Below are 24,617 nucleotides of genomic sequence, written 5' to 3' on the forward strand. Positions count from 1 at the left end.
AAAAACTCAATTTTGACCAAAAATTGAGATAGAACCTTATAATTCTAACGTCACGAAGACTTGTTATAGATTGCATCCTGGTAATGGCCCGGCAAGGTGTCAGACTGAAGCAACAGAAAAGTGTCCGAAAATAAGTAACACCATAGTCAGAGAGAAAAGTGGGAGACGTCGAATTGCAATCCTTCTATGCTAGCTTCCTCTGGTGTACAGTGCATCCAAAACACATTTTACTTTAGCATATTTTAACAGGCATGGCTAGACCTCCCTCTCTTAATTCTGCTGAATGTGCTCCGAGTCGTCGTTCTTTCCTAATTATATTCATGCATTAATGCCCTCAAGATGGGTGCACAGGGGCCCACTGGCGATCGGGTCTCCTCCTCTGAGTACTGTGAGCTGTGATGATTCCCTTTTAAAACCCGGAGCTATCAGAGGCTAAGGCTGGGGGTTGGCTGACGAGCTACGCAAACCCTCATTAAACTACCGAATTGAAGAGAGGCGTTTCAGCTGGTTTACTTGACAACCGGGTCGGATAACTTATTGATGTGAGATTGAGATTGAGATTGAGAATGTTTATTTTGGTCCCTTTACAATTCATAATACAGATATAAAAAATGTACACAGTCACAATGCGTAACACCAGGACCAAAAAGGTGTAGACTGAAGCCATGGCTTATTGCGCCTACCCTTTTTACATGTATGGTTTTACCCCATGAGTACATAATCAAAACATTGGATGTCCATGGATATGATCCGATTGAAGATGAAGACGTTGGAAAAGATCTCAGACATGATTCCTATAGTACTTTCAGATGGAATGTTTGGTTTTGAAAACATGCATACAGTAGAGACCTCTTACGTACACTGTAGAAGAGGGTATAGGTCCGTAGGCGGAGGGAGCGATCACAGGAGCCCTATCATTTCTCATTAGCTAGGCCCCAGGGACGGCTACTAGCACGGGCCTGGGGCAGGTGGTAACTATGGTAACTGTAACTACAGGTTATCAATCAGGTGCCTCATTAAGAAGCTCCACCTAGGACCTGCCTCTCACTACTTCCACTCTGCTCTCTCTCTCTCTCTCTCTCTCTCTCTCTCTCTCTCTCTCTCGCTCTCGCTCTCTCTCTCGCTCTCTCTCTCTCTGTCCCCTTAATTACAGGGAGCCAAGGGCCCCCCCAAAAGGACCGTGTCGAAGACCCCAAACAGATCTGTGACAACAAAATGGAACCTAATTGTATCACACGGCGGCATAGAGCAGCATGCGTTATTAATGCGTTATCGCCAATCACTCACAAAGCATTTTAGAGCAGATACATACTCACAGATTCACGACTCATTGAATCTGTACACATAAGGTCGTCATTACCAGCGTCCGTCAATAGGGGGTGTGGATGAAAATTATTATTTCTGAAGACGATGTTTTAATCTAATAACAATGATTAATAATAAGTATTAATGTAAGAGTTTGCAGGAGTGTCTCTCTCTCTAAGAGATTAGAGAACCAGAGTAAGTAAAAAATCTATAAATATGGACACAGTAAATGGACTGCACTTATATAGCGCCTTTTTTGCTGCTCCAAAGCTGCTCCAAAGCGCTTTACAACGGCCTCTCATTCACCCATTCACACACACATTCACACACCAATGGTGGCACCGGCCCGCTCACTGGGAGCAATTTTGGGGTTCAGTGTCTTGCCCAAGGACACTTCGACATGTGGCCAGCCGGGGCTCGAACCACTGATCTGCCAACCTTGTGATCATTAGACGGCGACTCTACCTCCTGCGCCACAGCCGCCCGTAAAAAATCAATAAATATGGACATAGTACTTATAGGAGAGAAAGCCTCCTATTCATTCCACCCCAGGTCATGGCCAGACCCTGTCAGGCTTGTCCGTGAACTATCTTAGTTAGATTTAGATTTAGTCATCTAAAAATTATAACCAAGGACTTTCATAAAACCTTGAAATTTGAGCTTTTCAAAAAATGCTGGTCGAGAGAGGACGCTGGCGTTGCTTGTTCGCCGCTTTCTAGGTGAAATCTAGGTGTAATTGCAGTATACAGAGTAGATTGTCCTACAAAGACACTTAGATTTAGATTTAGTCATCTAAAAATTAATTAGACCCCTATACTTTCTTTTATTTATTTATTTTGTTTCTTTTTATTTTACTACTCGATCTTTTCAGTTTGTAAAGCGTCTTTGAGTGTCTAGAAAAGCGCTATATAAGTCTAATGTATTATTATTATTATTATTATTATCATCATCGAGTTTCTCAACATTCTGATCCCATGACTTAACTGTAGGTACCCTATCTCTCTCCCCAGCATCCAACCACACGTGAACACCTTCCAGTCTAACCTTGATTACACATTCACACTACTCTGCATTGTGTTGTTTAATATATGCAATTGTGGTTGTACAAACTGATTAATAAATGCAAGTATAGTTCTAGAAAAATGATTTCATAACTGCAAGTATTATTCAGGGTTCCCACGGGTCCTTGAAATCCTTGAAAGTTTGTGAATTTGAGAAAAGAAAATCAAGGTCTTAAACGTTTTTTTTAAATAGACATGGGTCATGGAAAGTGCTTGATTTTTTTTTTTACTTCAAACGTCAACTAGTAAATAAGTCTCTGTATTGCTTAACTTTACACATATTTCACAACATATTGTTTTGCTGTGCTGTGGTAGAGAAGGCAAGAGACCATCTAGTGTTCACACATTCAAGCCTCTCTTTTTAATTGTTGTCTGTGAGCGGATAGTTCCTCTCATATAAATTCTCATCTAGATCTGTCTCAATCTATTCCGTGTTGGGTCCTTGAATTTGAGGGAATTGATTCTTGAAAGTCCTTGAAAAGTGCTTGAATGTGATGTTTCAGAAGGTGTGGGAACGCTGATTACACCTTTTCGCTATTTTCACCTTTTCGCTATTTTCGCCTTTTCGCCATCAGATATCCCATGTAAAGGAGCTGTTGTAGTAGGATAGCTAGGCTGAATGTTGTTCTGTAGTTTGGTTGTCTTGGCAGTGGTCAGGTCAGCACAATGGCCAGTTCCATCATCCTTAAGGTTAGGGCTAACGACACGGCCCGGGGCGGGGGAGTGATCTGTCATAGGCCGGCGACCCTGGCCTCGTTTGTCATGCGTCTTAATTATTGTCATTTAGACTCATTGAGTCTCCCCATGGATTTCCTGTGGCTGTGTCACTATGGATCTCGTCTGATTCTCTCCAATAGACATTTTTTTCGGCCCTCATCCTCCCTCTCTCTCTCTCTCCCTCTCTCTCTCCCTCTCTCTCTCTCCCTCTCTCTCTCTCCCTCTCTCTCCCTCTCTCTCTCTCTCCCTCTCTTTCTCTCCCTCTCTCTCTCTCTCTCCCTCTCTCTCTCTCTCTCTCTCCCTCTCTCTCTCTCTCCCCCTCTCTCTCTCTCTCTCTCTCTCCCTCTCTCTCTCTCTCTCTCTCTCTCTGTGGTTTGGGGGGACAAGATCTGACGTCATGGGGAATTATCAGCAATCTGCCGCAACAAACTGACAACATGCCAACATCTTTCTTATCTTCCATCTCTTTTTATCTTAGTTAATCTTCTATTTGTAGTTTTTCCCTCTCCTCTATTGCCTCTATTTAGCACCCACTGTCCTTTGTCAGATCAATGAATCTCCTGCACATAAATTAAACACACACACACACATTTGAATACTTTATTTGGTTCCACAAATTATATTATACAAACAGGGAATCAAATATTTCGGGGCTAAGCAGCACTGAACACTTAAGGGTACACATAACACCTCCTTCTCCACACGGCCAAGCTGCCAATAATAGCTGAGACAGAGCAAAATTTGGCAACCTGTTTGGCCTTTCTTTTAGACATTGCAGCAATTCTCAGACCCCTCATGGTGCATTTATATACATGGCCCAGACTTCCAAATACAAGTATGCTGAATTTGCACTTGTACCCAAAGCTGGTTATCGTACCAAGCAGTGGTTGGTATTTGATATACTTGTCCTGGAAAGTCTGGTCCATGTACAGGTCAAAGGGGCAGCCTACTTCTACAATCAGCACCTCCTTGTGGCTGGTGTCAACAAAGACAACATCAGGTGTATTTGGGATGTTGGAAAAAACATCATTGGCAAAACCAAACCACTCTGGTAACACTCTGGCATGCTTGTACATAGCTGCGCTAGATGGTAAGATGTTTTGTACTGTATCAGACACAATGTCCACAATACGGTCATGACGAGCTATGTACAGGTGTTTGTATGCATTACATCCATTTGTTATGTGTGCAATGGACTCTAGGTGTTGTGAATCCTGATGGTTTAAACAGAATGGACTGTGAGTGTGGGGATACCAGGTGGACAGATTGTACACACACATAGGCTGTACACACATTGTACACACACATAGGCTGCACACACATACACACACACATAGGCTGTACATTCTCTCGCGCTCTCTCTCTCTCTTTTTACCTCCCATCTTATTTCTGTCTTTCCACCTTTCACACTTAGGCTACATGCACAGAACCCTGTGTCATGATTAATTAAGCCGTGTGGAATAGCATGAGCCTTATAAAGTCTCTAAGACCACCCTCAGGAATCAGATTCCATTACCTCCCCGGCCCAGCTACCCCCTTTTAATTGGCTTAACTGTTCACAGGGGCCCGATCCCCGTCGCCTAACCGCTCACACGAATGGGAAATCTTTGTGTTTAGCCGGACCCATAACTGCTGCTGCTGCTGCCAATGTACAGTAGTAACAAGGCTCCGGTCGGTCCTCATTGATTGTGTGTGTGTGTGTGTGTGTGAGTGTGTGAGTGTGAGAGTGAGAGAGAGAGAGAGAGAGAGAGAGAGAGAGAGAGAGAGAGAGAGAGAGAGAGAGAGAGAGAGAGAGAGAGAGAGAGAGAGAGAGAGAGAGAGAGAGAGAGAGAGAGAGAGAGAGAGAGAGAGAGAGAGAGAGAGAGAGAGAGAGAGAGAGAGAGAGAGAGAGAGAGAGAGAGAGAGAGAGAGAGAGAGACTGACACTGTGTGTGTGTGTGTGTGTGTGTGTGTGTGTGTGAGAGAGAGAGAGACACACTGTGTGTGTGTGTGTGTGTGTGTGTGTGTGTGTGAGAGAGAGACACACTGTGTGTTTGTGTGTGTGTGAGAGAGAGAGAGAGAGAGAGAGAGAGAGAGAGAGTGAGAGAGAGAGAGAGTGTGTGTGTGTGTGTGTGTGTGTGTGTGTGTGTTAGAGAATGAATGTGTTTGTGTGTTTGCATATGTGTGTGTGTGTGTGTGTGTGTCCCTTGGGCACTGGCCTCTCCCGTGTACAGCAGACTGTGACGGAGGGGGAGGAGGGGGAGGGGGAGGACCGGTCGCGCACAGAGATGACGGGGGGCCGAGGAAAAGGAGGTTGAAGAGGGGGGAGGAGGAGAGGGACCAGAGGACTCAGTACAGACCCTCCCCTGGGAGAGGATGTCTCTACTTCCTGCCTCTTCTGGAGATCTCCACATCCAGACAGGGGAACATAACACGACTGGTATCAGAGCTCTGCGACGTAGGCCCACTGCTGTTGACTCTTTAATAGTCTTGACAATCTAACTTACGGTCCACATTACTGGTAGGCCCAGAAGAAAATCAAGGGTTAGGATGAAAGGCTCTTTAAACAACACAAGCATGTCTCTGGTCCGACGTGTCTCCCCTGTCTTTCTCCTTAGTGTCTCGCTGGCACGGCTCTCATACTGCCTCAGTATTCCACTCATGTTCCACAGGCATGTCAGTCCTCTGAGACTGTCAGAGGGAGGGATGGAGGATGGAGGAGAGGGTGGATGGTTTGTTGATACCCCCCCTTCCACACGCAACCTCATCAGACCAGTGTAAAACAAGTCCAATTTACTCCTGACACCGGCTCGTGCGTCTACGTGCCTCTGTCAACTCTGATCCCCCCTGACAAGCCCCAGTCAGATCAGCTTTGCCTCTGTTGGATAAACTACCTCCTCCACAGCGCAGTCAGACAGACGACTACCACCACCGCCGGAACACCGTACGACCTCTACAACGTTTTGGTCACCTCAGTAACAGGGTAAAAATCACCCGGTAGAAATCTCACTTTTACCACATCGCGTCGAGTACCGCACACTGTTTTGACGTGCTATGAGTTGTAAGTCATGTACGTTATGAGAATCAGTTTTTTTAAGTGTTGGCGACATTCAATGTTTTCACTAGATGATGGGCTTTTAGCTTCCTTATAGAGCCAGTTTCACAGATGGGGCATTGAAGATGCTTTTTAGTCAAAGATTAGGCTTTTAAGCCTTAATAATAATAATAATAATAATAATACATTAGGCTTGTATAGCGCTTTTCTATTCACTCAAAGACGCTTTACAAAATGAAAAGATCGAGTAGTAAAAGAAAAAGAAACAAAAAAATAGATAGAAAGAAAGTATACGAGTCTAATACATTTTTTGATTACTAAATCTCAGTATAAGTGTCTTTGTAGGACAATGTACTCTGTATCCTGCAATTACGTCTAGATTTCGGGCGGAGAAGCGGCGAACAAGCAACGCCAGCGTCCTCTCTCGACCGGCATTTTTGGAAAAGTGATCATATCATATCTATCATATCTATACATCATATCATATGATCATTTTTAGATGACTAAATCTAAATCTAAGTGTCTTTGTAGGACAATCTACTCTATATACTGCAATCACACCTCGATTTCGGGCGGAGAAGCGGCGAACAAGCAACGCCAGCGTCCTCTCTCGACCGGCGTTTTTGGAAAAGTCCGGTCGAGACTTGTCGGTCTGTGAAACCGGCCCATTATGTACTACTACATTTCTCGAAAGTATATATTTACCGTGTCTCTTTACCCTGGGCAGTGCTCATCAATTAAGTATTGTTCCTCTTTAGCGACTGCCTTGATCCAAAGCACTCATCACTCATTTGCGGTATTATTCTCCCCTCTTCAGATTGATTTTTTTCTCTTTATGACACAATGGATCGCTTTTTCCTCTTCCTCTCTGCATCCCCCTATTCTAAATCATCCATCAGGCAGGCGCAGGCTACAATTATGCAAACGCTCGGTGCTTGTTATGACAGTGCCGAGTGTGGTGCCCGGGCACATATTGACTAAATGAGTAATCCCGCACCTCTTTAAAAGGAGCTCCCGCCATCAGTCACCCCTCCGCTGGTTCCCCTAGACCTCTTTACACCAAACCTCCTCACCTGGTTTCTTATTCCTGTCATCCCCTGCTCCATGTACTGGAACTCCTTTGCTCTTTCTCTACTGCTTTTCTTTTCATCCCTCCGTAGATCTACTAGGAGTTTTTTTTGGCCCAGACAGAAGTTGGGGAAAAAGCAACACGATTCATTTCACAGGCTTTTGAGTAAATGCAGTAAAGTACAGCGGGCGACACCACCATGTGCCGTTTCAATAGTTAAGTCGGGGCTGTCGACAGCGTGACGGGATCCGTCCCCGCTCTTGAAAATGCCAGTGAAATTATTTAAGTGTCTCCTCAGTAGACAAGTAGTTCCCTCTCTTAGGACGGTGGTCATTCCAGACACTCTGGGCCCTCGAGGGGCCTTACGTACCTCATCCTTGAGCCATCCTGCCACGCCTGGCTGGGCAGATCTGGAGGATGTTTGGGTGGGTGGGGGGGAGGGGGGAGGGGGGGTGCTCTCTCCCAAGCCCCAGGAGGGGTGTCATGACATTGGGGAGAGATACCCCCCCGAAATAAGCAGTCTCTCTTCCAGGGATGTTGATGTCTTCAGTTACGCATTGACATTTTGGGGATTTGTAGGTTATTTTAGAAGTAGAAGGAATTTATTTTTTAATGAATTATTCTATGTTTTTATCATTTGGAAATGGTAGGGTGTTTGAGAATGTGTGTGAGTGTGTGAGTGTGTGAGTGTGTGAGTGTGTGAGTGTGTGAGTGTGTGAGTGTGTGAGTGTGTGAGTGTGTGTGTGTGTGAGTGTGTGTGTGAGTGAGTGAGTGAGTGAGTGAGAGTGAGAGAGACCTGTCTAGCAGCCAGATGGTACAGGCATGGGCCCTCACAGCGGGGGAGAGAGCAGTAGGCCTGAGCAGGATTTGTTGATGCTGATGAGCTTGTAAAAAAAAAATATCGCTCTGTCAAAAATGAAATATTAACTGGCTTCATTATTAAGGAAACATGGGTTATTATGTGATATATGCAGGGTGAGTGCCTGCCATCACCTCGTGTGTGTGTGTGCGTGTGCGTGCACGTGCGTGTGTGCATACGTGTGCAGCTGTGGGATAATTTGTATAATTTCAGCCTCCAGTTGGAAACGTTGCACTAATGACCAGAAATGTCACATCACTGTCACATGCCAGTGTGGGGCGTGTGCATGTGGATTCCATGCAGCCCAATGACATGGGCACTCTATACAAAATGAAAGTACTAATAACATACGCCATTTAGCTGACGCTTTCATCCAAAGCGACTTACATTGCAGTGAGTGCATACATTTGTCAGTATATATATGGTCCCAGCGGAAATGGAACCCACAACCTAAGCATTAGCGTTAGCTTAGCTCTACCAACTGAGCCACAGAGGACCACAACGTGGAACTTAAAAGTACTGCCTCTTTAGCAGTTGGCACTAATATATTAGGGATATATCCGTGGACATTTGACTTTATAGATATACAGTACTTGTATGAACATTGACCATCCAGACACAAAACGAGAGGTACAAAAATAGTTGCTATATCCTGTAGCTTCTTCACACATACACACACACAGCTGGAGAAACAGTAATCGTCAACATTCATTTAAGACCTGCTCTTCAGTGTCCGACTCTGCAGGGATAACACAGCCAACGGGACTCTCCACTTTAGCTCTCTCCTCTTTCCCCACTACCAGCACTTGTCTTCAACCTTACTCTGTCTTCTCACTGCTGTCCTTAAGTTTCCTCTTGCTCTTCTAATGTCTCCCAATACCCCTCTCTCGCTCAATCTATGCGCCTCTCTCTCTTTCTCTCTCTCTCTCTCTCTCTCTCTCTCTCTCTCTCTCTCTCTCTCTCTCTCTCTCTCTCTCTCTCTCTCTCTCTCCCGCACTCTCTCTGTCACTTTGTTCAGCCCCATGGGTGGCTCTCTCTCACACAGAGAGAACGCAGTGGACTGGAAAGGACTCTTTCTCTCCCCCCTTCCTTCCCATCATCTCTATGTCTCTCTCCTTCTTTCCCACTCTCCCTCCCTCCCTCCCTCTCTCTTTCCTTAGCCAGAGCGGCCCAGTTCTAAGATAATTGTCTCTTTGTGTATTCCCTTTTCCTCTCTATGATAATCGTCAGCCGTGTCTGTTTAGTCCTCCATAGAGGACAGGGAGATGGGATATGTGTGAAACACTCGATTATGCCCTATTTATATAGCCCTATTTGTTTTAATGTTGTTGTAATGTTAAATTAATAGTTGTCAATCTAATGAGTGGTATGCTTTAAAGACACGTTTCTTAGATGCTCAAAGTCGCCCTGTTTATGACAAGACCGAATAGATTTTGATTAGAGATCCGATGATTTCCATGAATCGAGAAAACAACCCATTTGATCTGACTAGACATTCTGAACAGCTAATAAAAAACGGATTAACTAATGATGGGTTAAAATGTGTTACGGTTAATGGTTAAGACACAACGTATGTCACACGTATGCAGCTGTGACGTCAGTTCTCTATTGACCGATGGGGAAACTAACACTAGTTAACCCTCGTTCCCTTCTCCTCCCCCAGCCTGTACGGACGACACATGCAAGCCAACCCCGAGCCCCCCAAGAAGAACAACGACAAGACCAAGAAGATCAGCCGCAAGCCCCTAGCTGCCAAAAACAAATGAGGAAGAGGAAGAGGAGGATGAGGAGGAGGAGGAGGAGGAAGAGGAGCTGACCGCTTGTCTGTCCGTGTTGGACCTCACTGCATGTGCCTTTCCCCTTTTTTTTTCTATTTATTTATCAGAGACACACCAAAATAAATATTTTATACTGCTCTATACTGTATGTTAATGATGTTACACTAGGGCTCGAAATGTAGTCGACTATGCATCTTTATGAACCTGTCCCACAGGGCCACGGGACGCCAGCAGCAGCACCCTATAAAGAGACCGAGGTACCGGCTCAGTCAGCCCGTTATAGACACTCGCCTACTCTGTCCCTCTATTCTGTTCAAACCGATTCATCAAGTATTTTATTGACCGTGTTGATTGTGTCTCAAGCTGATTCAGGAAGCAGTGCGATATAGTCCGTTACGGTCCTATCATTTCACAGGTTGACTGACTGTATCTAGGCTGTAACAGTCCGTGAGCTTAGAATGATAAGGTTCTCTCTCCGTTTAGGGTAGTTCAGAGATATTGAGCATCAACGTTTTTACATTCCATTATGTTTTGTGAGATGGAACCTTTGTATTTGATTAATTACTAACTAAAAAATGTCAACATTTTAAAAAATAACACCACACAGGCATTAATAAACACCTAATGGATCAGATTATGTAAAAAAACTAAATTTTGACCAAAAATGGAGATAGAACCTTATAATTCTAACGTCACGAGTCCTATCATTTCACAGGCTGACTGACTGTACTTCCTGGTCTCATAGTAGATCGAGTCTGTAACAGTCCCATCACAGGTTGACTGACTGTACTTCTTGGTCTCATAGTAACTGTATTGGTTTGTCCTGGCGGGAAACTATTTTTGCTCATTTCTGTATCTATTTGCCTTATGTATTATACAACACAAAAGCGCCTTGCTCAGGACTCAGTATTAGTTTAGCCTTTGTGTTTGTTTTGACTTTAACAAGCAGTAGGTGTACGGAGGGGGGGAGCAGGGGCATTGGAAAGCAACAATATCGTATCCCAACCCCAGAGCACTCTCTGGTGACTTCTCATCTCCTCTGTAGTGAGACACGGTTGCGTAATATCTCCGGACTGAGTCGAGGGTGGGATTTTGTAGGGCTTAGGGTCTTAACTCCATCTGTGTGATCCTGCTCTCCAGGGGAGGGGGGGGAGTCACTGTCTGTTATCTTCGCCTTTGTTTTGGTCTCGTCCAGTCTTGTTTCGAGAGAGACGGATATGAATCTCATATGTCTCTGGTGTTCAATTGTACATGCTCACTATCTCTGGGCTATGGCAGGCAGCAGTGCCCAAAAAAACCTAAAAGCTAATTTTCACAAGGGCGTCAAATGGCTTGTAACCAATGGTATGGCCATGTTTCTACAGAATATACCAGAATATCAGTCATACAGGAAACAATACTGAATCAATGTCCCATCCGGAGCTGACTCCACTCTTATAACTCTGGTTCTTCCACGGTGCTGAAAACACATGTTTGTATGATTTCTGATTGTTATATTTCTCCAGTGACTTTGATATCTGGCCAAATATCTGGGACAAACCATAGAATAGCCTCAAAGTTGTTTTTTAAACTTGCTCAGCTCAGAGTACTCATGTCCTAAACTGTCCTACACATTTCAGCCTAATATAAATGAAAGAATGTAACCCCTTTGTATCATGCTTTTATCAGTCCATGTGCCACAATATACTGTAAGTTACATTTCCAGTTTACAGTTAATGACAATTTTAAATAAAGCAATCGATCAATTTTGTTTGAATTGTTTGGACTTGAAGCCCAATGTGTTTAAATTGTATTTACATAATGTCATATCAGTTTACATTGTTTACTTTTTCGTAAAATAACCCTTGCGACGAAGAACCATACACTATAGTATACAGTGTCTTTGGAAAGTATTCAGACCCTTTCACTTTTCCCACATTTTGTTGTTATAGACTCCATTTAACATGGATTACATTTAAATAATTCACAAGCCACACATAAAACCCCAGAATGACTAAGTGAAAACTCATTTTTAGAAATGTCAGTGAATGTATTAAAATCTAAATACAGGAATACCTTGTGTTCATAAGTATTCAGACCATTTGCTCTGACGCTCTTAGAATTAGCCATTAACGAATCACTCATTAGTAAGTTGAATTGTGTCCAGCTTAATGCAAGGATAATAGTTCATGTCTTTTTGGAATTAATTACTTCTTGATGGCAAATTATTTTAATTTAATCCATTTTAAATGGACTCTATAACACAACAAAATGTGGAAAAGTCAAGGGGTCTGAATACGTTCCAAAGGCACTGTATGTGCCATTATCTTTTAATCTAAAGTTTACTGTAATATCCAGAGATCTAAACTTTAACTAAAAAACATAGCTCATCTTGTATACCTATGCTCTGTATACAACATAACTCTGGATGATTCATATCGACTGTACGACTAGAAATATGTCACCATTTACCAGAATGTCTCTTTGTGACACGGGTTCAAAGTTGGGGTGAACTTGAGACTACCGACCAGAGGACTAGAGCAGAGTACAGTATTGAAGAATCTTCTTGTCGGTAAAATGATGTAATGGATCAATCTATTGAGGATCTGTGATCTTAAAAGCGTTGTGTCATCTCAGGATAGATTAAGTGTGCAGCATACACGATTTGACAAGGAAATAGAACTTCAACACGGGTCGGAATGAGTACTATATGATTTATTTAGAACAACATCGATAGCTTCTTCAGCAGCGCACATTATTCGAATACAGGCAGACTTAAATACCTCATGTTATCACAGATGTTACGCACTAAGTTAGATCATCCCATCTCTGGCGTCTATAACACCCAAGGTCTTAAGATAACACCACCCTGAATCTGTCTATTTGTGGCGTCACTGCTAACCATGAAGATCATGCTGACCTGAAAGAAGGAGAATGTGTGTGTGTATGTGTTATGTGGGTGTGTGAGTGTGAGTGACATAAGCATATATGTTGTTAGAAGACCCCCGTAGATCCAACAGTATGAAAGTGAAGAATGTGACGTGACGTTTGACAGTACTTGAAGCTGGCCTAGCGAGCATGCTATGGGGCTAAACAACCACGCTGCTGTACGATGGATCTAACAAGAGCAGAACGACGAGGTCTTTAGCTTCTTGACGTTCATTTCAACTGATGAGAGATGATTATGTTGGTGAGGGAAAACATGTTCGTTGGGTCGCCGGGGTGGTGGAGCTAACTAAAGTATATTCGTATTCAATTCTGGCCATCGACCCCTCCTGCATGTCATCCCTCCTCTCTCTCTCTCCCATCCATCCATCCTTCCTGTCAATCTCTCCTGTCTATCCCAATAAAGTAGAAATGCCCTAAAACTAAAAACTAAAAAAGAATGTTTTTTGAAAGGAGGTCTGTTAAAAACCTCATGTGAGACAGGTATACGATGGGCGCTAAGCAGAGACGGAAGAAATGGTTCAATACCAAGGCGAGTGAGAAGACCGATGCTGGAGATCAAACACAATGGACGGCGCCCCCTCCGCCCCTCCCCTGGCCTGTTGTCATGACGGCAGCGGGGATGAGATCTCCACGCCGCTGACCTTTCAGCACTGTCTCTACTGGTAACACGAGCTGATGACTCTTATGGATGAGTGCTTGACTCTGAGGCACTGTGTGAGCCTCCTCGACACACACCCGGTCCCGCACTGTTCAGACCAGAGTTGTATTCAATTGTGTGTGTGCGTGTGTGTGTGTATGTGTTTGAGAGGGCGTGTGTATGTGAGTGAGAAAGAGAGAGGGAGATAAGTGTGTGTGTGTGTGTGTGTGTGTGTGTGTGTGTGTGTGTGTGTGTGAGTGAGAGAGAGAGAGAGAGAGAGAGAGAGAGAGGAAAAAAAGTGTGAGTGTGTGTGCATGAGGGCAGCTACCATGGGGCTGCCTGTCCTGCTTATTCACACACCATGCTCACAAGCACAGCAGGCACATCTGTCCAGCTTACATAGCATGGACGGATACAGCAGCCCTGCCAAGCGGTCACACTCCCCTCTTCTCTCACACAGTCCTCTACCCTTTGTCCTCCGCAGCATCACCCCATCATCATCGTCATCTCCTTTTTCCTTATTATTCGTCTTCATTCTCATTCAAACATCACCACATCCTTGATACCCACTTCATTTCTCCTCAACTCTTCTCCTCTTAAGTCTAGTACACACACACACACCGATGCACACATGCATGCACACACACACACACACACACACACACACACACACACACACACACACACACATCCTATAAGTCCATCCGCAACAGACTTTTATCAATGAAATTATCTGCAAACTCAGGAGACCAATTGGGGTGGTTTCAAAGTTTGCAGAGGGTATTGGCCATTCATTATAGCCCAGACAGTTTCAAGCCAATCCATCTCAGCAAGTATCTTCTGTAATGGCAATCTGACCCATCTTCTATTGCTGTTCAATTGTTGTGTCAGTGTCCATTAGAAGTCGGACACTAGACTGAAAAATGAACGGCGTCACGGAAACGCATTAACACGTCATTACGGGAATGCTATATCAGTCTAAGGCCAGCAATTATCCCTCTGACCTTTTTTTAGAACGATTGTTGTTTTTAAAACATTACTGCAATTCAACAAAACCCTGCCCCCTGAAATCTCAGGAAAATTCATTAGGCTACCTCCGTGTTAGCGACTTGTTTTTGTTTGTTCACCCCTCCCTCCTTTTAAGCAGATGTTATTCCTCGTTCCATCTTCTCGATTCATCTCACGGCTTCCAAGGACACAATGGGTCCCCAGCTAACCAATGCCATTGATTTTTACTGGGTGATTTATAGGATGGATTGTGTGTTAGGGCAGTCCTGATTGGCTAGGGGCCTGCTCTATGCCACCGTAATGGATAGAGGTGATGCAGGGGCAATGGATACACAGGCACTATGCCCATCCAGGTCATGCCAGTCTAGGCTAGAACATGGAGCCATCCATCCCTCAGATGTGTGCATACATACATACATCTTCTGTTATACCGCCCCGGCCGATGACCCCTCACATCCTCAAGCTGACACACAATCTTGAATTAATCTGGAAACAAATCAGGGAAGCTGACTGACTTTTGGAGGCGAGGATGTGATTGCATGTCAGTCTGCATGAGGAAAAGCAACTGAACGAGTCTTAAAGGGACATTTCACCATTTTATCCTCATATACCTTATCTCCAGCACCATGCTAGTTAAGTGTCTACATTATGTGAACATGTTTTTTCTGTAGTAAAAAAGGTGAGAGATAGGGTCCTAAGGAAATGATCGGCTGTGATGTAATGGGGGGGCGGACGGACGGACGGACGGACTACAACCACAAACTGGAAACTAACTAGAAACAAGCTGTACCGTAGTTTAAACAATTCAGGGATAATTTCCTTTTCCTTTTCTCTTTCCTTTTTTCTTTCTTTTTGATACCTTATATATAACGGGTTTACACTGGCAGCAACAGTTCTGACTTAAGATGTTGCTAGTGTTTTTTTCGTTATATTTATCGTAGTGAATGGTGGGGTAGAGTAGCTTGCCCTAAAGGCCGGTTCACACCGCGGGCGTCAATCTCAGTAGTGCGTTTCATTTCAGCAGCCATGTTAAAGGGTTATAGCAGCCATACATGGCATAGAGATGTGTACACGGCATCTAGAGATTCAGACTCTCGTCTATTTTTTCGCCCCAACACCCTGGCTGCCTTTTCCAGTAGGCCTGGGAAGTCGGCACGGGGTGGAGGAGAGGATGAGAGCGGTGGGTTCCGGCACCGACATCTGTTCCTCGCCGTCAGAGGCTGAGCCTGACTCTTGACACTTCACCTTCAGGGAAGGAGAGGGGAGAGGTCCAGGTCGGCAGATCTGGCGGGCCTTCCACCATAGGAATAGGTGCCCTGCCTGAATTGCACCTCTGCGGCCCCGTCGAGACTGACGCCAAACTGTCAGTCTGATGAGACAGTACAGTACATCAGACAGTACAGCGGAGACCACATCACCGAGGGTCACGTCCTCCCCGAACCCACGCTGCCCGCATCTGCGGACGGAGACGGAGAGCCAAGCGCAGGAGGGGCGGTGAGGAGAGTCGAGCAAAGCCTCTGGGCGGGCTCACCGCCAAGGCAGACGAAGCAGCATAGGGCATGCTCATCGGTCACAGTGTCCATGAGGGCGCATTTGCAGTGAGTCCTGAAAAGGGTATTTTGGTGGTAAGAGGTGAGCCATGGAAGGAAAGCGCTGGCATGTTAGCCAGCAACTTCTTTCTTCTTCCGTCTTCAGGGATTCTAAGCAACCCTGTGCTGAATTGTTTTGGGGAGGACGAATGACAGGTGTCACCACCTTATGTAGATTAGATCAGATTAGATTAGATTCAACTTTATTGTCATTACAGAGTACTATACAACGAAATGCAGTTTAGCATTTAAGCAGAAGTGCAAATAGTGATATAAGAACATGGCATAAAAAAACCTGATGTAAAAAAAACTGACAATGACAGTGATAGGTACAGTAAGACATGTACGGTAGTTAAGAGGTATATACAGTTATGAGCTATGTACAGTTACGGTAGCTCATGTACAGTATGTAATGTACAGATGTGAATCTGAATCTGAATCTGAATGTATAAAAGAGGCTATATCAAAGAGGTATGCGCAATGTGCAAAAGTAGTATTGTAAACATCAGTAGTGCAGAGGTGAAAGAGTGATCACATTGACCAGGGTTATGAAACTAGCAGTAGTGCAAAGGCCCGCAGTAGTGCAAGATGTCTAGGGGTGTGTGTGGCAGGGGATACTGAGAATCATTGTATCCCATGGTGGGAAATACTGAGGCATAGGCTACACGGCACCGGATTTGTCTGAAACGGTGATGATCTGATATCATTTCCACCTCACGGTGAGATGGTGTTTTGGAGGGTGTTTTACATGAGGGAAAGCAACTGGAGTCGTGTGGTCGGCGATTGGGTGCGTTTTTCATCCATATGCTATATAAATAAAGTTTGATTTGGCCTGCAGGTGGACACAGACTGTGGTGGAGTGGGGATGGTGGAGCTGATTGACGCAGGTGTCCTCAATCAGACTCATCATCCCAGATGGTCTTTTTAACCTGTGTGGGTTTGTTCCCTCGAGGCAGTGACTGGCGAGTGAGACGCGTACAGACGGTCGGCTGAAAAGCTGTAGCAGAGACACCGCAACGCCAAGACGTGTGGGATCAGTGATCCCGGATCACTGCACATAACTGACTATTATTATTATTATTATTATTGTCCCATGTCGGGGACTAGTGAATAAACGGGCAGTGCCCAGACCCAAACCTCCGTGTCAACCTCCCTCTGTGCCTGAATCTGCTACATTTACTTACTTACGCCTATCGCTCCTTTTGGAGGAGCATAGGCCGTCGACAACAGTTCGCCAGGGTCCTCTGTCCTGTGCTTTGCTTTCCAGCTGTTTCCATGTTAGTCCACTCTGTGTGATGTCTGTCTCCAAGTCCCTGCGCCAGGTGTTCTTGGGCCGGCCTCTCTTCCTTTTGCCTTGGGGGTTCCATCTAAGGGCCTGTCTGGTGGTGCTGGTGTTTGGTTTGCGTAGTGTGTGGCCGATCCATCCCCACCTTCTTCTCTTGATTTGTTCTTCCACTGGTTGTTCGCCCGTTCTCTGCCAGAGATCGTTGTTACTGATGGTATCTGGCCAGTGGATGTTCAGGATCCGCCTCAGGCATCTGTTGATGAATGACTGCACTCTAGTCCTTGTGATCTTGGTTGTCCTCCACGTCTCTGATCCGTATAGGAGTACTGGCTTGATGTTGGATTTGAAGAGTCTGATCTTTGTCCGCTGACTGATTACCTTGGAGCTCCAGATGTTCTTTAGTTGGATGTATGAGGCCCTTGCCTTGCTGATTCTTGCTCTGACATCTGCCTCCGTGCCACCCTTCTTGTCTATGATGCTACCTAGGTAGGTGAAGGATTCTACTTCCTCGAGTGCTGTTCCCTCCAGGTTTACTGGGTCTTCGTTGTTTGTGTTGATCTTTAGTATTTTGGTCTTTGCTTGGTGGATGTTGAGGCCTAGTTGTGTTGAGGTGTCTGCCAGTATGTTCGTCTTCTCCTGCATCTGTTGTCGACTGTGGGATAGTAGGGCAAGGTCGTCTGCGAAGTCTAGGTCGTCCAGTTGTGTTGTGAGTGTCCACTGGATCCCGTTTCTCCTCTGTGCCGTTGTGGTCTTCAATATCCAGTCGATGGCCAGGAGGAAGAGGAAGGGGGACAGTATACCGCCTTGCCTTACTCCGGTCTTCACTTGGAAGCTTCGTGTGAGCTGCCCGCTGTGTATGAATCTGCTACAGGGTCATTAAAAAGTTGTTGAGATAACGTCCTGGAAAGACGTCATAAAAATCCCCTAAACAACATGTCAACAACATGGCCTAGTCCTGGACTTCTCTGTAGAGTAGAGGGTTGGAAGTTACAAAGTTAACTTTGTTAGCTAGTTGTCCTCACTCAATCTGTGATTGATTTTCCTTGTCCGTTTTCAAAACGTTTAACTTGAAAATGTGTCTGTTATGTCCACATTTACTTCTGACACCATGTTGAATGACCATACAGAGGGAATACTTTATAAAATGACCAGTATTGTAACAACAACGGCTCATCAACATTATACTGAGATCAGAATCTGATCTGACATGCGCAGTAGCAAGTACGGTGGCTTCTATGATTCAAATGGCATGTTGTGAATGCTCTACAATAATCAAATCAATAGTTTTCTATATCTAACTGTAGTCCCAAATAAAATAAAAATAGGAAAGCAAATCAAATCAATAATTAGAAAATCAAAACATCTGTTTTAAATAACAATTATTGTATTGGATGAACGACTTTGTTAAACTTTTTACACTGTAGAAGTGATATAACCTGCATAGCATTTTTACACGACCTGTCTCCTACTTGAACTTACGGTAATGTTGATTACATTAACAAAACTCATTTTGATCATTTGTTCAGCTTGAAAGACCCTCACAGGCCTCACAGAGGAATCATCACAACTCCTGGAGTTCTACGAAGCGGAGTTCGGACACGACCCGTTTTCGGACAACACCAGTGAGCTTGGAGAGACCCTCATGGGATCCCTGGGCAAGGAGAGGCGGAAAGCCTGGCAAGATCTGATAGAAAATACCAACATGTCCCAGAACAGCAAGAAAGCCTGGTCTACCATTCGGAAACTAAGTGGTGACAAGACCACACCACCTACTATATCCGACATCACACCAAACCAGGTCGGGAGCAAGCTGGTAGCTAATGGAAGACGAGCAGAGAGGCGCAGGGCCAAAGGAGAGCATCATGCCACAACCATCTCGGGCAATCAGCAGAACATATCCATCCTAACCAAGCCCTTCACTATAGAGGAGCTTGAAGCAGGACTTAACATCATGAAGCTGGGAAGAGCTGCAGGGCCGGATGACATACTGACTGAAATGATTACTCAACTAGGCCCAGCCGCCAAGCAATGGCTCCTAAACATGTATAATACATGCATCCAGACCCAGCATATCCCAACTATCTGGAAGAAAGCCATCATCATCGCTCTGCTAAAACCTGGGAAAGATCCCAACCTCCCCAACAGCTACCGGCCCATCTCCCTACTATTCATTACCTACAAGCTGTTCCAGAGACTTCTCCTCAGCCGACTGTCGCCTCAGATAGATGTGGAGCTGATCAAGGATCAAGCTGGATTTCGTGCGGGAAAATCATGCACAGGGCAACTGCTAAACCTCACCCAGTACATCGAAGACGGGTATCAGAAGAAGCTGATAACAGGCGCTGCTTTCGTCGATTTGTCAGCAGCTTATGACACCGTCCAACATGAATGAATGAATGGTCTTTATTGTCATTGCTATAGTACAGGTACCAAACAACGAAGTTTGGGAGGGGTGGCTCCCCTGGTGCTAGGAAATATAAAAAAAAATAAAAATAAAATAAAGACAAGAAAGGAAAGGAGCTGGTTTACATAAATAAAGGCTATGTACACTATCCACTATACTATACTGTACAGATAAGACGACTAGGGTTGTCATATTGCACATAGTGTTATTGCACATTCATTTAAAGTGTCGCAACACAGGCCACTGATGAAAAAACCCTTTGACATGAGAGGAGATGCCAATCTATGCAACATCATTAGAAGTCTGCTGAGCAACAGGATGTTCTACGTCTCACTCAACAACAGGAAGAGTAGATGGTTCCATCAGACCAATGGGCTGCCACAGGGCACAGATGATATTGGCACGCTTCTGGCTGTGTGACAGCAAACAAGACTGCAGGTCTCATGTTTTGTGTATTGTCTTGGATCTGCAATCTGCAATTGATTGAATTGGGGACAATGTTCCATCATATGGTGGTGGTGATAATGTCCTGTCAACAACGCAACTGAGCCGCGTTACCTTTACGCATTTTTGTTCGAAGAAAGATAAATGCATCCAGGGCAGTCTATACATTGCACTTCCACAACTGTGTTTGTGGTAATAACCTGTTGATTATGCCAAGAGAGCCTGCAAAATATGCCTATGCTTAGAACTAAAATGTAGCCTATCACCTTCGTTGGCTGTCACAGTGCCAAACAATATAGCTTTAGTTTACATTTGTGCTTGCCACAGCCCTGCAGGGTTATTCATCTTTTGCTGTTATGTTATTGACATAAGTGTCATTGTAATGATTGCTCTGTTACCTTCAACGCTCATTTTCAGGGACTTGTACAATGCATCAACTGGGTCTACTCAATAATTGCATTTTTGGTGGTGTAATGACCTGTGACCGTGGTTGGTTTGATGTAAGTGTTATCGATACACATTCTACGATTGACTCATTGCCTTAATGTCCTTGGTCTCATCTGGGGAGATAATGAGGTCAGATTTACAAGTAGGCCTACACTGTATCCATTGAGTAATCTATGTGTCAGTAAATACATGTTGTATATTTATGATATGTTGATTTTATCAACGTGCTAGGGCTAGGGGACGTTTTTCCAGTCAAATTATTGGTCATTATTTTCCCTAAATAAACGATTTATAATAATGTTGAACTTCGTCTATAGAGACAGATTGTGTCCCGACATCTCTATGCCTTTGATCCTAATAGTGCCGAGCGAGATATCAAGATAACGGAATGGGTGGTGTCACTTGGCACTACATTTCCATCTTTTATAAGACGGCGCGCTGTCTTGCCCTCCCTCTCTGTTCTTCTCACCGTGCAGCCTTACTGCGCTCCCCACTCTGCCCGGAGCCGAGGCACTGCGCTCTCACCGTAGGGCTTGATGATACCATCCACCGGTGGACAGAAGACCGTTATAGTTGATGTGCTATTCCCTAGCTCAACGCATCTGGATTGTGTACACAGTGATAGATGCAAGATAAACTGTTTGACTTTGGAAATAATCTGGAGGATAAAAGAAAGGGTTCTGCCACACGTGGCTGCAAGGCTTTTCAAGTACAGCCACCGCCTCACGGAGATGCTGAAGACAGTAGTTTTTTTGTGTGTTTTTTTTTTTTTTAAATCACTGACGGCTACAGCGCGAACAGCCTGAAAAGGGCTGAACTTTTCGATTCAGTGAGACTTGAATAAGCAAACATCAGCACAAAAAGTGAAGAGGGGAAATAGAAAAAAAAGACGCGCATGCCAGGGGGGGCTTGGCCCAAAGAAGTTAATTAACATTATCAACAAACCCAAAAGTGGCTCTGTTGTTTTTTTTCTGGCTAAAGGGGTACCTCATCAACCAGCAAGATTTCGCCCAAAAGCAGACAAGAGGATCGCCCTGCGCTGACGAGACTGGTCGGCAGGAAGCGGCTCATAGCGGCCGGGGTACTGGGAGTCGTCATGGTGTTGGTGTTGGTGATCCTGATACCGGTCCTGGTCAACTCTGCCGGAACCTCGGCGCACTATGAGATGCTCGGCACTTGCAGGATGGTGTGCGATCCGTACGGTACAAAGTCTCCGACCAGCACCGCCTCGGCAGACACGGTGCGAGACAACAGCCTCATCCAGTCTTTACCAACTTTTATACAAGGTCAGAAAGGAGAGCCCGGTCGGCCGGGGAAGGCGGGCCCCCGGGGCCCCCCCGGTGAATCTGGCCTGCCCGGTCCGGCCGGGCCACCCGGGGAGAAGGGGGAGACGGGTCGGCACGGACTGCCCGGGCCACCCGGACCCAATGCCGCGGCCGGGGCCATCAGCGCGGCCACTTACAGCACCGTGCCCAAAATCGCGTTTTACGCAGGGCTTAAGAAGCAACACGAAGGGTACGAGGTGCTGAAATTCGACGACGTGGTGACAAACCTGGGTAATCATTACGACCCCACGACTGGGAAGTTCACCTGCTCTATACCCGGGATATACTTCTTCACTTACCACGTCCTGATGCGCGGAGGGGACGGAACCAGCATGTGGGCAGATCTGTGCAAAAACAATCAGGTAAAAGAAACCGGATGAATAAAAAGGGCGCATATTTGAAGGGCCACTGGCCATTTCAATGTAAACGTATATCACTTGTGATGGAATAGCCTATAACAAGTGTTTAAGTCATCCGGTTTTATTTTTTGTTGTTGAAACTTTGTTAATCAGATTTGCCGGCATGTTGGCACAACATTGCTTTTAATTTCAATAGTTTCGCTGTCCTAAACTCAACATGCATGGTGAATAAGTGTTAATGTGTTAAATCACCAAAGCGCATCGAGTGGGCTGCTATAGGGTAAACAGAAGTGACATGTTTCCAATAGTATTTCTCCAACATTGATAGGACTGGTTAGCTCAGTGCGCCCACTGAGAGGTGTCGCATGGATGGCTGGTTTAATTGATGTATATTAGCCTATAGCGCGACAGCGTTTGGGACAATGGATTTATAAGTAGCCTACATTTATCAACCAAATAGTTAACGAAAAGCCATATTGATCGATCCACTAAGTGAGTTAAGTGAATGACAGTAAATATGTAGTTTAACACTAGTCAATTGGAGGTGATTGGCCTAATAGTTTTAAAGGGCTTTCTTGTTTAGAATAACACATATCACAGATAGAGCCTATGTTCACACTTATGACCACAGTATCAACATACCAATTCTGGATATTTCATCCTGTTTATGATGTTTGTGAGTAATAATAAAAAAATGAATAATATTACTAATATTATTATTTCACCCTAAATAACATAGGGTATCCTAATACGAAATTGAAAAACTGTCTAATAGAATACCATTCTTTCATTCTTCAACATGTTTTAACCATTAGAATTGATCATCGCATACACAGAGAGCCTGTCAGGGAGCAGATCTAATCCATATCCCCTCTGGGAGTCCTGTGTCACTGTGGCACTGTTAGTCTACACGAGTCACAGAGCCGCTTTGCCAACCGCGACGCTGTCTGCAGCTCCATCCTGCCCGACTCAGCCACGGAGCTGATCAATTCACAACACCAAGTGGCGTGGCTCGAAGCACTTTGCTAGTCCTACTTTTTGGTGCAAATAACACATCGAGAACATGCACAGAAATGGTGAGGTTTCAAGGTTTCTTTCTTTTCATTTATTTATTATTATATTTTTGGGGGGGGTTAGGGTTTTAAAACATATATGTTTTAAGAATGGCCTATACACAATCAAATAATAATAAAAGAAACATCAATTATATGATTTATTTCATTCCGTCATTTTTTTTGTATCTCCATGATTATTACAATAGACTACTTACTGTTCTATCCAGAATTATTCCATTTATACAGTCCACCTTCAAAGCAGGTGCCAGATGAAGTTATTACAATAATGGATTAACACTTGATATACTGATAAAGTTTAATTTAACTTATGGATAATGATCATTTTATGTAGTGAGAGCAACATTATGTTCGCCATAACCACTTGGAGCAGATGTTTCAGCTCTTTTGAGAAACTGCCTGAGGCTAATTTACTTTTCTTTTAGATGTATGCCTCTTAAAGTCCAAGTGATTATTATTATTATATTAGTTTTTTTCTTTACTGTAGTTAGTTGTGTTTATGGTATTAACAGTGCAGTGACTGGAAGAGGCGAATGGGTATTCTGGAACTGTCCTTGGTGCTGAAAAAAAAAAGAATCTGCTAATGTAGTATTACTTACTTACTAAGATGAAATGTTTTATAGATATAATTGATATTGGAGAAGACTGCAGTTTGTTGACGTCAGCTGGGTGTGTGTTCCTCCAGGTCCGGGCCAGTGCCATCGCCCAGGACGCTGACCAGAACTACGACTACGCCAGTAACAGCGCTGTGCTGCATCTGGAGCCAGGGGACGAGATCTACATCAAACTGGACGGGGGCAAAGCCCATGGTGGCAACAACAACAAGTATAGCACCTTCTCTGGATTCATCATCTATGCCGACTAGGAGCTGGGACCTATAGCCTCATCCCTCAATCCTCCACCACACCCCTCTCCCTGATTTCTCCAACACTCTTCCTCCATCTCCTCCTCCTCCTCCTCCTCCTCCTCCTCCTCCTCCTCCTCCTCTACTCCTGCTCTTTCATTCATCTCCAGGGTGGGGCCAGTGGGTGGGGTCAGGAGCCTGGTTGGACACGCCCACCCCCACCCCCTCTGATTCTGACTGGATGGAAAGCTGAAGTGCTGATGAGGCGAAGCTCTTCTCATCAGGGAGATTAGTATCATCCAGTCCTACTCTGGAGCCAAAAGTACCTGAGGGGACCTGCGTGTAAACAAAATAAAAAAAAAAAAAAAAAAATCTACAGCAGAAAAGTTCAAATACATGAATTGTAAGTCAAAAAGATTGTGTTGGCCTTCTACCACCAAAGCAGTTACTGG

At 44.6% G+C, this 24,617-nt stretch overlaps 2 protein-coding genes across 3 annotated transcripts in view; both read left to right on the top strand.

Moving 5' to 3' along the window:
* rsu1 (Ras suppressor protein 1) overlaps positions 1-11,561 on the top strand; it is a 35,684-nt gene extending 24,123 nt beyond the window's left edge. For both annotated transcript variants that reach the window (XM_080543753.1, XM_080543754.1), the window contains exon 9: positions 9,708-11,561. In XM_080543753.1, the coding sequence (XP_080399879.1) occupies positions 9,708-9,810 (103 nt within the window). In that variant the 3' untranslated portion in view covers positions 9,811-11,561. The remainder of the gene's footprint in view (positions 1-9,707) is intronic.
* A 10,006-nt stretch (positions 11,562-21,567) lies between these two features.
* Positions 21,568-24,186, top strand: c1ql3a (complement component 1, q subcomponent-like 3a; the record flags this gene model as incomplete). Its single annotated transcript, XM_080544259.1, has 2 exons — positions 21,568-22,251; positions 24,007-24,186. Exons 1-2 carry the CDS (start codon positions 21,661-21,663, stop codon positions 24,184-24,186), a joined length of 771 nt encoding a protein of 256 aa, XP_080400385.1. The 5' UTR covers positions 21,568-21,660.
* Between the last annotated feature and the right edge of the window lie 431 nt (positions 24,187-24,617).

This window comes from Nansenia antarctica, assembly GCF_963989245.1.
Source record: "Nansenia antarctica genome assembly, chromosome: 13".
NCBI lineage: Eukaryota > Metazoa > Chordata > Actinopteri > Argentiniformes > Microstomatidae > Nansenia > Nansenia antarctica.